The sequence below is a fragment of the Dermacentor variabilis genome, chromosome 6, assembly GCF_050947875.1.
Source record: "Dermacentor variabilis isolate Ectoservices chromosome 6, ASM5094787v1, whole genome shotgun sequence".
Taxonomy (NCBI): Eukaryota; Metazoa; Arthropoda; class Arachnida; order Ixodida; family Ixodidae; genus Dermacentor; species Dermacentor variabilis.
The window spans coordinates 173,946,525-173,962,066 of NC_134573.1; the positions used below are offsets into that span (position 1 = coordinate 173,946,525).

The following is a 15,542-nucleotide window of genomic DNA, read 5'->3' on the forward strand; positions in this document are numbered from 1 at the left end:
AGACACGTCATACATCTCTCGGAAAACGGATCCCCCCTCCCCCCCCCCCCCCCATGCGGGGAAAGAAATGATGCCGCACCGCCGCGTAGTTCGCTAGCCGGTCAGATTTAAGTCCAAGCCATTTGTGTGTAGGCAGTGTTGGTATGGTTACAGTGTACAGCAGTGGTGGTGTGGGCCTAATTCAGTTCGCTTCAGAGAGAGGATTGGGATTTGTTGAGTGCGCACGAGGAAAAAGTCTAATATGCGTTGCGTAATGATCTTTTCTTTATTAATTCAGCTTCGCCGTTATGCAGGTATGTTATGCGGCAAAGCATATTAAAAGTGGAAAGGGACATCGTCGCGTTGCGCCGTCTCCGGTCACAGTACGAGCACCGTGATATCCGATACGGTGCTCCAAGTAGGCAAGAAGCAGGCTGGAGACAAGGCAGTGGGGGAATATGGCATAGGCACTAGGAATAGCAGGGGAGAGTTATTAGTAGAGTTTGCGGAACAGAATAATATGAGGATAATGAATACCTTCTTCCGCAAGCGGGATAGCCGAAAGTGGACGTGGAGGAGCCCGAACGGCGAGACTAGAAATGAAATAGACTTCATACTCTGCGCTAACCCTGGCATCATACAAGATGTGGACGTGCTCGGCAAGGTGCGCTGCAGTGACCACAGGATGGTAAGAACTCGAATTAGCCTAGACCTGAGGAGGGAACGGAAGAAACTGGTACATAAGAAGCCGATCAATGAGTTAGCGGTAAGAGGGAAAATAGAGGAATTCCAGATCAAGCTACAGAACAGGTATTCAGCTTTAACTCAGGAAGAGGACCTTAGTGTTGAAGCAATGAACGACAATCTTGTGGGCATCATTAAGGAGTGTGCAATGGAAGTCGGTGGTAACTCCGTTAGGCAGGATACCAGCAAACTATCGCAGGAGACGAAAGATCTGATCAAGAAACGCCAATGTATGAAAGCATCTAACCCTACAGCTAGAATAGAACTGGCAGAACTTTCGAAGTTAATCAACAAGCGTAAGACAGCTGACATAAGGAAGTATAATATGGATAGAATTGAACATGCTCTCAGGAGCGGAGGAAGCCTAAAAACAGTGAAGAAGAAACTAGGAATTGGCAAGAATCAGATGTATGCGTTAAGAGACAAAGCCGGCAATATCATTACTAATATGGATGAGATAGTTCAAGTGGCTGAGGAGTTCTGTAGAGATTTATACAGTACCAGTGGCACCCACGGCGATAATGGAAGAGAAAATAGTCTAGAGGCATTCGAAATCCCGAAGGTAACGCCGGAAGAAGTAAAGAAAGCCTTAGGAGATCTGCAAAGGGGGAAGGCAGAGGGGGAGGATCAGGTAACAGCATATTTGTTGAAGGATGGTGGACAGATTGTTCTAGAGAAACTGGCCACCCTGTATACGCAATGCCTCATGACCTCGAGCGTACCGGAATCTTGGAAGAACGCTAACATAATCCTAATCCATAAGAAAGGGGACGCCAAAGACTTGAAAAATTATAGACCGATCAGCTTACTGTCCGTTGCCTACAAAGTATTTACTAAGGTAATTGCAAATAGAATCAGGAACACCTTAGACTTCTGTCAACCAAAGGACCAGGCAGGATTCCGTAAAGGCTACTCAACAATAGACCATATTCACACTATCAATCAAGTGATAGAGAAATGTGCAGAATATAACCAACCCTTATATATAGCTTTCATTGATTACGAGAAAGCGTTTGATTCAGTCGAAACCTCAGCAGTCATGGAGGCATTACGGAATCACGGTGTAGATGAGCCATATGTAAAAATACTGGAAGATATCTATAGCGGCTCCACAGCCACCGTAGTCCTCCATAAAGCAAGCAACAAAATCCCAATAAAGAAAGGCGTCAGGCAGGGAGATACGATATCTCCAATGCTATTCACAGCGTGTTTACAGGAGGTATTCAGAGACCTGGATTGGGAAGAATTGGGGATAAAAGTTAATGGAGAATACCTTAGTAACTTGCGATTCGCTGATGATATTGCCTTGCTTAGTAACTCAGGGGACCGATTGCAATGCATGCTCACTGACCTGGAGAGGCAAAGCAGAAGAGTGGGTCTAAAAATTAATATGCAGAAAACTAAAGTAATGCTTAACAGTCTCGGGAGAGAACAGCAATTTACAATAGGCAGCGAGGCACTGGAAGTCGTAAGGGAATACATCTACTTAGGGCAGGTAGTGACGGCGGATCCGGATCATGAGACGGAAATAATCAGAAGAATAAGAATGGGCTGGAGTGCGTTTGGCAGGCATTCAAAAATCATGAACAGCAGGTTGCCGTTATCCCTCAAGAGAAAAGTATATAATAGCTGTGTCTTACCAGTACTCACCTACGGGGCAGAAACCTGGAGGCTTACGAAAAGGGTTCTACTCAAATTGAGGACGACACAACGAGCTATGGAAAGAAGAATGATAGGTGTAACGTTAAGGGATAAGAAAAGAGCAGATTGGGTGAGGGAACAAACGCGAGTTAATGACATCTTAGTTGAAATCAAGAAAAAGAAATGGGCATGGGCAGGACATGTAATGAGGAGGGAAGATAACCGATGGTCATTAAGGGTTACGGACTGGATCCCAAGGGAAGGGAAGCGTAGCAGGGGGCGGCAGAAAGTTAGGTGGGCGGATGAGATTAAGAAGTTTGCAGGGACGGCATGGCCACAATTAGTACATGACCGGGGTTGTTGGAGAAGTATGGGAGAGGCCTTTGCCCTGCAGTGGGCGTAACCAGGCTGATGATGATGATGATGATCTCCGATACATTTAATAATTGTACTGGCAGCCATTCAGTGTTGTTCCTGACGTTGATGTGGCCCAGAAAAAAAAAGAACGCAGTTTTCTTCCCGCCTCCCATCCCTCTATTCGGCGAATCTCCCGAATTTCGAGGTCCCCAGGTTCGCAGGCATGCGAATACCCTGGCCTAGACCTCTTATTTCGTAACAACTCTTCAACCGCGTTCTTGCGACCTCTCTACAGGGTGTCCCAGCTAACGTTAACCAAGCTGTTCAACGAAAAAAAATTATTTAAGAAACACGGCGCAATATGCAGTATTCAGAACTTCGGTGTTCAGTTGTCAGAACGCTGACGACCGAAAACCGCAGGTCTTACAATTGTATCGTGTACCGTACTTTTTAAATCTTTCTTTTCTTTGAACAGCTTGAGTAACGTTTGCTGGGACACGCCACATGGAAGAGCGCGGCTAGGTCCCTGACAATACTGTTGCGCACAGTTGGAAGAATCCCCTTAAGTAACTTGATACGGGACCCGCCATGGTGGCGTAGTGGCCTTGGAGTTGTGCTGCTAAGCCCGGGTGCGCGGTGTCGAAACCAGGCCGCGGCAGCTGCATATATCGTGTGGGCGGAATGAAAAAATGCTCGTGTGTCATGCATTGGGGTGCACGTTAATGAACTACAGGTGGTAAAAATTAATCTGTATTCTCCACTGCGGCGTGCCTCACAATCATATCGTGGTTTTGGCACGTAAAATCCCAGAATTTAATTAACTTTACTTTAAATTGATGTGAGCCGCCAGCAGTGGCGGCAATGTGGAGAGGAGCTCCCGAGTTTGATTGGTTCAAGCCTGCCAGAGGTGGCGAAATGTGGGCACGATGTGTGATCACGCGACTATGCGAGCGGAGGAGATTTTTGCTGGGAAATGCCGCGTATAGTGTGTGCCGTCATGCTCGGTCTGCGCCACACGAATTAGTTTTACGTCTCTCTTAATTGTGTGCGTACAGGATGAAGATGGGAATTAAGGTGACATCTTTTACTTCCTTGAGCAGAACTGAGCATAATTTTCGGTGTTAGCAGCAGCTCTCCGAGATAGTTCGGTGTTACGTGTCATCGCGCTCGTGCTAAGACACGAGCGCGTTCGTTGCCCTCTGTGCCGCTGGCGGTCTTAGGCGCAGTTAAATTGCACGCGTTCGAGGCAAGCTTTACTCGATCCCTGCTGTACCCGCACACTTCGGTGCTTATCGATCCAATCGTTGAGCGTGTGTGCTGTTGATCGCAGAATGCGTTCTCTGTGGACAAAAAGGGAGACAACCCGTGATTTTGAGCACTAGCTCATTCAAAACTCGGGCGAAATGCTTGCCGCAAGGCCACCTATTTTAGTCATAATATGGGAAAGAAACTGCTGTATCTATTCGTATACTCAAGTGCTTGTTGTGACTTCTTTTTTTGTCCAGGCGCGCTTTATGTAAACTTTGGCTGCATTGCTGCCCAATCCTTTAACCCAGTAAACAAGTTTAGCACAGCCACTCATGGCAACAATAGTCCTGCGCACGTTGTTTAAAGTCAGATTCGCAATATGTCGGTGCCAGCGCTACACCAGCGACGCTGCTAAACGCACACATCCAGGGATACATCTATATGACCGCGCTACTTATATATCTTTGGCAACGTTACCTGCTAAGTGTGAAACAGGGTACATTAATCCCGCAGTGACGTCACGAAAAGCTTCAGGGCAAGGCCTCTATACACATATTTCCAGCGACCGCTTCTTGGGTTCTGGGTGTCGCCATAATTCCCTCCGGACAATTGTGCAATTCAGTGAGCACGTGCTCAAAAACACGGGGGGCAGCGGAAGCATGTGCGCTTTATATACACGTGCAGCAGTCCCCAGAAGATGCCTGTAGGTTTGATGAAAAGGCGGACAGACGGAAAGGAGAATGGTGAATGAATGTTTGGAAGACTCGACCGGCGTTCTGCCATATTTGATGCGTGGTGGTCAATACCGCAAGCCATCACGCTCAGTAATGCGCGCAACTAACCTAACGTAAACACCAGCATAACCAAGCCAAACCTACACAGCTTGAGGTATTGCATCCTTAAGGGTGCTAAAAGCGCGTTTTTCCTGTTTACGCATTCCATTGCAACCATTTAGCACGCATGCATACTCGTAAAAATCTCATAGTAAGGGTTCTTGCGAAAAATCGCTGCCCCAAACCAACCTCATCGTGCAGGCTGGAGTACAAGTACATGAAGCTGGTCCAGTCCAGCTCGGGCAAGGACGGTGAACTGCCCGCGGCCGAGAGCTGCGCCATCGAGGAGGACGAGGAGGACCACTTCGAGAACGGCGGCTACGACACCAAGAACAACAAGGGGCTCCTGCAGAAGTTCCGCACCGTCCGCATCGGAAGCGGTAAGGTGAGTTTGTTGTTCGGGACAGGCATTCTTGTTCCGTTCTCTCGTTTGATGCGCAACTATCTCCTTCTCTCTCGGACACCGCTGCACGTACACGCGATAATTCAAAGCCATAACGCTTTTCTTCTTCTTTTTTCTTCTTTAGTTCGAACACAACTTTTAAAGATTACCTGTGACAGCGTAATTCCTTCTTTGCCGCTTAGTTAAGGAGAAAGGGTGGACTTGCTTGGCGAATTAGAACGTTATGTTTGTGGGCTGGGTTCTCGCTAAGCTTCCTTTTCACGTTTGCACCCTTTGAGGTGTATCTTTGTCCCACAACAACATACATCTGTCTTTCTGGCGTTTCCTTTCTTGAAAGCTCTGCACTCGCTACTTTTCTGTAAAAAGTGCCATGTCACGCTGATAACGCCCATGCCGTTCGTGACCTGGGAAATAACGGTCGCTCTGCGTTAAAGAAAGGGAACACAAGCAAGACAGATGAAGTTTATTGCTGTGGGATAAAGATACGCCCTAAAAGGCGTAAACTGTTTTTAGAGAGAAAGCCCGCGACTGGCGACCATCGCGGGAACCCAAGACGCTGAGGAACAGTCTCATGCTTGGCTCTGCAGACTGAGCTATAGCCGGCCGTCGCCCATTTTGCCACTCCTGACTTGATCTTTCGTTCAGTCCAATCGGCGCGGGGCTCCAAGACCACGTGACAGTCTACGCTTGCAAATGGTTCCGAAAGGGGTCGCGTCGACGGTGGATATGCCGCCTAATCGAGGAGGGCGTCTGTTCTACACAGCCCGCGCTGACGCGGAAAAATAGAACAATCCTATAATCGGTGTCACATGTGCACTTCTGATCGCGATCGTGGCCGATCCCGATTGTGCTTGGTCCGGATCGAGCGTTGCTACACGGTCATTTGCGATCGTGATCTTGCGGGATCTGGATCCTGACAATCGCGATCAGGCCTTTCGATCGCGATCCCAGGTTTACGTCTGCGCCGTCCAGCGTAGTATTCTGAAAACGTTAAAAGAAAAAGTGATGGCAGCTGAATAAGAACTGCATAAATAACAACTTTTAACAACTTTTTTATCAGCACTAGTCAGCGGTAAAATTGAAATATTCCAAGTTAACCATATTTTGCAAATCTGAATTTGTAGCCAAGGCATTATGCAGTTCTGAGAGTTGCCGACGTTCATAACTCGATCCGGATCGCTGGACCGTGTAGCAATGACCATTGTTGATCGCGATTAAGAAATCTAATCCGAATCGCCCCCGATCGCGATCAGAAGTGTACGTTTGACACCCATATTACAAACTACGCTAATCAATAAAATGACCTGAGCAAGTAATTGGCTTTAACTCCGCTGGCCTGTCTAAATATCGTGACCTGCTTTTAAACCAATGACAGCCTCTACACATAACTCTGTGGCAAGGTAGAATTGCACTTCCACCGCAGGGGTTAAAAAGAAACACTGTATTGATATATTTCTCAGAGGCAAATGTTACCACATCCCACAACTAAGACTTTCTGTTGATTTAGGTTATTCCATAGATAACTTCAGCTTGCATAAATCGGTGCTTTTGTTAAGTGATTAGTAAATACCTTGTTATAACAAAGTTGAAAGGGGAGCCGGAATCACTTCGTTATATTCATTATGCATGTACTGCAATATGAATATCTGTGAGGATTTCAAGGAAAATTTCACTTATTCATTATATCGATTTTCTGATATCCCATTCCGTTTAATTAGGTTTCGCTGTAATTCTTCGTTTTTGCTTTGAGGGACGTGTAGTGAATTGCTCCGTATCAGTTTGGACTGCCTGGGACTGCCTGGGTCTTTTTACCCGAGAAAATCTCCACCCGCTGGAATGCTGCCACTGTTGCTGGGTTTCGATCCTGTAACCTCGTGCTCATCAGCAGAAAGCCATAGACACTACTTCCCGTCAATGGTTTGTGGTGAAGACAAAATACAAGGCAAAACTGCAGTTCAATTATTTTTTTCTCTCCGAAAAAAAAAATAGTTTTCATTGAATTTCTGGTCCAGAAATTCGGAGAATAGCGTCGCCATATGCGCTAACTTCTCCCTATCTTTGCAGGGACCATTCCAGTGTTCATTTGCTGGCTAAGCGAAGGCCACAATGCAGTTTTCCAGAATTTCGCTTTTTTGTTTTTGCAGTCAGGGCTTACTTTTCTATATATATAGGAAATAATGTTATATAGCATTCTCCATTGACAATTAGCCAAAATCAAATTGGAAGAACTAGGTTTTTTTTCCTTTACTAGAGAACTTCAGGGAATGCCATAAATAGTGTTGACACATTTGTATGACTAAAATGTCAGCCAAATTTCCTGATAGCTTACTGAGAGTGCACCCATTTCATTATGATAAAATTCGGATCGCAAAAAGAAAAGTTTCTTTTTGTAGGAACTATATTAGAAAAAAGGTATTTGTGTTAAATTAACAATAAAGTGGCACTAATCGGTTGAAATGAATTGGGTGGTCGAATTCCCAAGTTAGGACATTTGTAATGAAATGACCTTATTCTCATCTTTTCAGTGCACTGCCGATTTTTGTGTTGACTAAAAGGAAGAATCTTAGCCTTGCAAAAATTGCACTCTCCTACGAGTACCAGGTATAAGGGCGCACAAGCGAAATGTTAAGTTGAAGGCGATGGTTGCTTCTTATGATTTCTTATAAAAAGGAGTGCAAAGATATGTGAAAGAACAAGCACTCTTCTTGTTTCTTTCTGCCTCATCTTCTATTTTACTGTTCCCATGAAAAAGTACAGATGAATTCACCCTAATTTATACCTTAAGCGTTTCTTGTGCAGCACCATGAATGCTAAAACTGCTAATTTTCAGAGTGGAGAGGGACACCACTTTGAAACCATCCACCTGACCAAAGGTGAGATGGTGTCATGAAGGGGGCCTGCGTCGGCGATGCTGCCTTCTCCAAGTTGACAACCAACCATGGCAACAAAGGCAAAGACACTGCAGGAGCTTCGGACGGAGGGGAGGAAACACCAAAGAGCTCTTGTGCACCATTAAATCCCAAAGCACACCATTCATGTAATTGGTGTACAAACACGTCAAAAACATTCCAGTGTATTTTTAGTATATTCAGTCCAATTTCTCATGAGTGCGCATGCATGTACAAGTGCCCCATTATACCTAGTCTATCATAAACAAAGAAATGTGAATGTAAACTAAAAGCATACGCCTGTGCAAGCAAGGCCATGCATTTTGGGTGTTGCTGTATGTTGAAATGCGACTGGGAGGTGAATCTGGGGTGGTGATGTTAGTGGGGTATCACGTTACATGCACTGTTTTGTACAGCTGGGCAGAAATATATCATGTTTTCCTTTTTCAACGCGGTTGAGTGTATTGTCAGTCATGCTAATGCTTTGTTGTGTGTGTATTGATGGTGTTTTTTCAAGTGCTGCCACTTTTTTCAAACGATATACCACGCGTGGCCGATGCGACCGTGATGACTTAAACTGTGTAGCCATTCTTGAAAGAAGATGAAAAAAAAAAAGAAGCTTCTGCCGTACTTACTAAAGTGCCTGTTGTTCTCTGAAACTGTTTAATGGCATGACTGTTTCGTAGCACCAAAGATATATATATATATATTACTCATGCACGCATGCTTGCTGTTGTTTTTGCAGCAGTTTGCAAGTTGTCAAAACAAAAGATGCCGTGGCTGAGTATACTGCTTGTGACTTCAATGTAGCCTCCACGTGCTGATGAAAAAAAAGAGAGAGGAGACTTGCATTATTTTCATATGTGCCGGCTCTATTTGTGATAGCAAAACAAAAACCAATGTGTTGTGCCTTCGCAATGGGGTTGGAGTGCACACACTTTTGTTTGTTTGCAGGCATATCTGGGTGGCCTCGATGTGTGGGCTGCGCACCATGTGATCATTTTGTACGCACCTTTGTCTCCGCGGAGGTACTAAGTGCGAGATAGGTGACAGTTCCTCACATGGAAGTATTACGAACATATGAGTACAGAAACATGTGATGTTACTGCATAAGAAAGCAAGTCACATCCCATACTGCTAGCGATTCGATTATGTGACAGAGGAGCGAGTGTGAGTGTGATGATGGGATCAAAGGTTATTAGGCACTTGCATCTTTGTAAATAGGCTTAGCTCTTGTGGCTCAGTGCACATACTCTTATTGTAAAATGGAGTGATCACTGCACGCTACAGGCGCTAGCTTCCTGGCTTTGTGTGATTACGCTTCGACCTATTGAAACTTCCCTCACTAAACCAGCGTTAGGCACCTTTTCCTAGACTGAAGGCTAACATTAGAAATGTATAGCTCCATCTTGTTTACATTTCTTATGCGAAATATGCAAACAGGCAGGCAGAAAAAATGGATTATGTGCAGCTCTATGGTGTGGTATTATGTTGTAGCAAAGCTATTAATAAAGATTACGATAAATGCACATGTATTTAAAACCAATTTCTGGCTTTTATTTTATTCTATGCAGCATGACACACAATTATGCTGTGATCTACGCACAAAAGTACACAATGAACATACATAAACACCGGCCGACACTGGATTTCGCAAAACACAAATGACAATACAGCTGTAAACATTGTATGTACAGATTAATGTTTGCTTTCCACACAATATATTTGTATTAAGCATTACGTAAATTTTATATGCTCACATGTAATGCACTGAATGATTTAAGAACACCTTTACATCTGTGAAGACATAAAATCAAGTAACTTACAATGACAACACATTTATGCATGCTTCATAATGAAAATATGAACATACATAGCCGCACAAAAACTTATAACAATATTTTACCACGTGTTCTGCTCATACTAGGCATCGTGCATTACTGCATTAGCTTGCATAAAATGCCTAAGTTTGGAAACACTGGCATGAAAAAAAAAAAAAAATGCCCTGGCCTTACATTTAGCACTAACAATTTGCACTTATGAAGTTAGTAGTTAGTTCAGCGACTTGAAACAGATGGAAACACAGACAGTGACAGATCTGCTGCACCAATGTATCAATGGAAGGCACAGGTCCTATGGAAGTCAAAAGCGATGCATGCTATGAAGGAGAATGGTCATGCACTGATACCGAATAATGATATTTAAGAGAATTTATGGCCCTGCAGCAATAAGCATTTGGAAGTGCAAACCATCCATGAGGTCAATGCCACAAACCACTAGGCACTTTAGGGCCTGTTATGTGTTGGTGTCACCTGATGGCTTGAAAAGGCAACAGACATAATGCTGTCTCACTGCCACTGCAACCTTCGACAATAGGCTTGCATACCATATCCCAAGCTCCCAGGTGCCATCTTTTGAGTGCCAAAACTCTGCACCCTTTTGGTGCTTTTCAATGCAAGATGTCCTCCAGTCATCAAGCGGCACCACAAACATTTGTCATGATCGTCCTATCACAGCTTGGTGGCTTGCAGCTCAAAGGTAAGTATAAGTCTGGTTGTGGCTGGAGAGCTTCTGGCTGGTAGCCAGGTGTGGCAGTTATGCTTTTCCTTGTAGCTTCAACTGATGGATAAGTGCTAGCTGCAAGTGCAGACTTCGTGGAGATCAAACGTAGTGCTTCTGATTCACAACATGCTAGGGCACATATAGGCTGTGCAAATGATAAACAATACTATGTATAACTGCATTAACAGCAGAACAGCTAGTAACGTCAACATGTACACACCTGCAACAGGTACACACCCTAAAGTCCAAACCTGGCTGGTGTCCGTCTGGGTGTAGCGGGGGCACCTTCTGGCTGGTAGCCTGGTGTGGCAATTCGCGCTGCACGCATTGAAGCCGCTGCTTGCTTTTCATCATGTTCATCCTTGCGCCGCCGGAGCTGCTGCTCGGCCAGAGCCATTTCCTGTTCCATTTGTGATTGGTGGTCTCTCTGCATCCTATGCCGCGACCTGCCCGACTCACGCACGCTGTAGAACATGGGTCCAAGTTCAGCCAGCCAGTGACCATCAACGGCAGTGACACACTGCATGTACTCCTTTGTGGTCATGACGAGCTCGTGATAGACAACGTAGTCTGGAGTGTAGCCCATTCCAAAGAGGGCGCTGGTGGGATGAAGGTGGCAAGGCATGCCCGTGCGGCAGTTTATATACTCTCCGATGCCCTTGAGTCGTGCCGCCTGGAGGAAGAAAGCAGAACATATGCACTTGCGGACAACGTCCCAGTCAGTGCCGCATGAGACAAGTTTCATCTTCTGCTGACCCATAATGTCCTTAAGCTGCTGCCGCACCTCACGCACTTTGCGCATGGACTTTACATGGATGAAGTGCTCATTACACCAGGAGGATGAGTAGTGGTTTAACTTCCACTGAAGGAACACATTGAGGAATGTCAGGTGGTCACTTTCTGGCACCTGGAACTTCTCTCGTGCAGCATCACTGTCTTCCTCCCGGCCCTTTGGACGGTAGAAAATGCTGGGCACCGAGAGCATTGAAACTATTGTGAGGATCTCCTCACTGCAGCCCATATCACAGGAAACAATAACCATTTTAGAGAGCGGAGGATCGAGAGGAAATTCAACCATGTGCCGTCCTAGTGGGGTCAGAGTTCCAACATTATCCAGTGCCCCCAGGATCCAAAGCTGATACATGGAGTTCAGTATGTTGTCTTGGGGTGGCGGATCCATAAAATGAAACTGAAGTAGGTCTTGGACACCCAAAGACTTTAAGAGTAGTACAACATTTGCAAGATTTGTCCTCTGGATCTCTGGTACTGTTGTTTTAAGCAGCTCATTCTTGTACTGGTGATCTGTGTATAGCCTGAAGCATGTCCCTGGTCCTGTTCGACCGGCTCGTCCAGAACGCTGGTTTGCATTTGCTTGGCTGACAGGGTAGATTTGCAATGCATCCATACCAATGCGAGGGTTGTAGACCTTCAATTTACAGTAGCCACTGTCAACAACAAAGCTGATTCCATCAACTGTCAGTGAAGTTTCAGCAATGTTTGTTGCCACTACGCACTTTCTAATTCCATCTGGAGCCTTCTGAAAAATCTTGGCTTGAAGATCACTAGGAAGCTGGGAATAAATAGGCAAAATGGCCAATGGTGGGGCGTTATCTATTTCACCAAGTCTTTCAGCAATAAGCTCACAGGTCACCTCAATGTCTTCCTGTCCAGGCATGAACACCAAAATATCTCCAACATTGGGCTGCAAGTGAATTTGTAGTGTCTGCTTGACAGCAGCATCAACGTAGTCTTCAACGGGATTCTTACTAAAGAACAGTTCGACAGGAAAGGTTCGTCCGGGAATGGTGAACGCTGGAACATTTCCAAAGAAGGAAGCAAACTTTGTGGCGTCCATGGTTGCAGAGGTAACAATGAGCTTTAAGTCCTGCCTGCGTGCCACCACTTCACGAAGCAAACCAAAAAGCACTTCAGTGCTAAGAGACCTTTCATGGGCTTCATCCATGATAACAGCACTGTACTGGTCAAGATCTGGCTCCCTTAAGGATTCTCTTAAGAGAATACCATCAGTCATGTACTTAATTATCGTCTTCTCACAAGTGCAGTCTTCAAACCGGATTGCATAACCCACTTCTTCGCCTAGCTTGCAGCCCATTTCATCTGACACTCGCTTTGCTACAGACATAGCTGCCACTCTTCTGGGTTGTGTGCAGCCGATCATGCCATACTTACTATACCCATCTTCGTGAAGGTACTGGGTTAGCTGTGTTGTTTTTCCAGAGCCCGTTTCCCCAACGATGATCACAATGCTGTTCTCTCTGATAATGCGTAAAAGCTCCTGTCGTGCTGCAAACACAGGCAAGTACTGTCTCTGTTGTGTTATAGTCTTCTTCCGTGAAAATTCACTGGTTCCTTGGCTGTCAGCATCCTTGATGTGATCAGCAAAGCGCTGCTCAGTTTTGTAATCAGCTTCTTCATTGTCATCCCGTTCGTCATCCTTTTTCTTAACACCCAAGATGTTGCCCAGTTTCGTACCTGCCAGCTCCCATTCTTTCTTCTGAGCTTTCTTTCGCTCTTTCTGTTCCCTGTGGAAACGAACAACAGCACTGCCTTTACGAGAGACAATGGCCATGTCAGACGTTGCGTCTTTCACAGGAAGCACTGGTTCGGGCTGCTTGGTAAATACAATGCGTCCATCCAGAAATGGCGGCACAATGTTGTGCACAAGTACATGGACCCTTGCCTCATTTTCCTCCTCGAAGTCGTTGTCCACATCAACTTTTAGCACTACACCACTGGTGAGCATTCGGTTGGTCTCCCACTTCTCATTATCCTTGTTGATCTGCCTCTGTTGAGCTGAAACCTTTTTGATTTTCTTCTGCTCTAGTGCTTCCTCCTTTTTCTTGGTGTACTCCTGTGGTATGCTAGCGAACGGGTTGTGTATCTCGTCGTAGCCCTCGTCAATACTGTACCACTCGCGGTCTAGCCTCTGTTGCTCGACCTCCCACTCTACCTTCTGCTCGCCGTCTTCAGCCCACGGAATCTTTTCGTCTTTTGAGTGTTTGCTCCCTGGCGTGGCGTACGTCTTGCGCCTGTCGGCGGCCCAGGCATTGTACTTGTGCGCCGGCGTAGCCCGCGGTGTGTCTGTTGGACGTCGGTACCGCCTATCCGTGCTCCGCCGTTCGGAGCCGTCGCGAGGCGACGGCGTCAGCACGTCCCAAGACGAGCGTCGCGATGGCGTTTCTTCGTCCTCCTCCCAGTTTGAGCGAGACGGAGTGTCCTTTGGCCGAATATTGGGCGTAGGAGGATCCTTGAAGCGAGGCGGCGTTTCGCTCCAGTCCCTGCGAGAACGGTGCGACGAGGAGCGTCCGGAGTCGCGCCTGTCGTCCCGCCGATCTCTGTCACGATCGCGCTCGCGAGACGACGGAGATTCCGGACGCTTTCTCGAGTCTTTTGAGCTGGCGAAAACGCCCCGGCTGTGGTGCTCGCGATGGTCACGAATACGGTCGGCGTACTTGGCATCCACTCCACCAGTGTGTGTCGGAGTCTCTATGCGTGGTTTCCGGTACTGCCTATTAAATGTCGCCTCTGACATTTCGTGACTTGACTCATCACTGCGATCACTATCTTTCCGGGGCTTTTTACCGGTTTCTTCTTCGAGCTTTTGCTTCCTCTTGGCGGCCGCAAGAACGTCGAGGCCGAGGACCGACTTCCTCTCGGGTGCTTTGAACTCGTGAACAGACTTCTTTTTTATGAGACCACCCACCACCTCTTCGATGCCTTCCAGGCGATGTATCGACTCGAAGTCGCTCATAATAACTTGGTCTTTACGGATCTTTTTGACACATGATTCAGAACAACAAAGTACTGTGCGACATATGCATTTCAGCGATTCCACAATACACAGGGCGATGCGGCTATGACTGCGGCTACGATCGGGGCGAAGATGGATGTCAAAACCAAGGTCGGTCCAATCAACGGTCGGGCAAAACACTACAAGTAGCGAAAGCAGCGGCAGTCGGGCTGAAGCACGTAAACACTGGGCTGTCGCTGGTCGGCGTTTTGGTTTTCGTCGTGCGTGCGTTGCGTTGTATCCCGTCTGCGCTGCGTACGACATGGAGACTATTTTGGAGCAGCAACGCCGTTATCACGAAGAAAGAGAGCGCCTGATCGACGCTCAGGCAAAGGAAATGCTTCACAGAAAGTCCACAGTGAGTAAAGCTTGCCCATGTTTTACTGATATGCTGTACTGCAATGGTAATCGGAGACTGTCTTCCGACACTAAGCTCAGTGTTACCGTGTCTTCCTAAGGGTGCCAATTCGAGGCTTGTTTCTCATTGTATTTCTATCGTGTTTGTTTCAGAACAGAGAACAGATAAACTCAGATCACCGTCTAAAGATGCTGCTTGATGTGAGTATGCTAGGGCTGTAGTGTTGAGCCGTGCATTAACAGGTTTAATCGCTCTTACAGAGGTATATGGAATGCACAGCGAACCTGAAAGAACTGTATGAAGATAGAGATGGGTAAGTTTAATTTGGTGTTTAGTTCTCACTTTCATGGCAATATTATCTGTCATGTGTTCATGATTATATTGCGCTCACTTTTACAAACACGATATTAAGGAAGGACAGGACGTGGACGGACGTAGCGCTACCTTCCTTCCTTAATATCGTGTTTGTAAAACTGAGCGCAATATAACCATGAACGTTCTCCAACTAGCCCCCTTCATTGCTTTACTAACTGTCATGTGTTTTTTCTTTTTTCTTTTGGCCGTACGTAGGCTTCGGAAAGAAGAAATAGCGGCCCTTTCTGGGCCGAATGAGTTCGCCGAATTTTACTCCAGGCTCAGGACTATTAAGGAGTTCCACAGGAAGCACCCAAATGAGGTTTGTTTCCGGCTCTGACACATTGGGTTGAGCAGGTTAACA

At 46.2% G+C, this 15,542-nt stretch overlaps 3 protein-coding genes across 4 annotated transcripts in view; 2 read left to right on the forward strand and 1 right to left on the reverse strand.

The window, feature by feature from the left end:
- Positions 1-9,639, forward strand: part of LOC142585831 (endosome/lysosome-associated apoptosis and autophagy regulator family member 2-like) — a 62,146-nt gene extending 52,507 nt beyond the window's left edge. Inside the window, exons 19-20 of one of the 2 annotated variants that reach the window (XM_075696859.1) lie at positions 5,004-5,187; positions 8,036-9,639. In XM_075696859.1, coding sequence (XP_075552974.1) covers positions 5,004-5,187; positions 8,036-8,095 — 244 coding nt within the window. In that variant the 3' untranslated portion in view covers positions 8,096-9,639. The remainder of the gene's footprint in view (positions 1-5,003; positions 5,188-8,035) is intronic. The other variant, XM_075696860.1, reaches the window with a different exon arrangement.
- On the reverse strand, positions 9,625-14,540 carry Prp16 (ATP-dependent RNA helicase l(1)G0007). Its single transcript, XM_075696856.1, has one exon. The coding sequence runs from the start codon at positions 14,425-14,427 to the stop codon at positions 10,894-10,896; it is 3,534 nt and encodes a 1,177-aa protein (XP_075552971.1). The 5' UTR covers positions 14,428-14,540; the 3' UTR covers positions 9,625-10,893.
- Positions 14,541-14,645: 105 nt separating this feature from the next.
- Positions 14,646-15,542, forward strand: part of noi (splicing factor 3a subunit 3 noi) — a 32,949-nt gene continuing 32,052 nt past the window's right edge. The window contains exons 1-4 of the mRNA XM_075696861.1: positions 14,646-14,824; positions 14,977-15,024; positions 15,085-15,137; positions 15,395-15,500. Of these exons, the coding sequence (XP_075552976.1) occupies positions 14,729-14,824; positions 14,977-15,024; positions 15,085-15,137; positions 15,395-15,500 (303 nt within the window). The 5' untranslated portion in view covers positions 14,646-14,728. The remainder of the gene's footprint in view (positions 14,825-14,976; positions 15,025-15,084; positions 15,138-15,394; positions 15,501-15,542) is intronic.

Coding starts and splice junctions, on each gene's coding strand:
- Prp16 (XM_075696856.1), bottom strand. CDS start 14,427: ATGAGCGACTTCGAGTCGATACATCGCCTGGAAGGCATCGAAGAGGTG.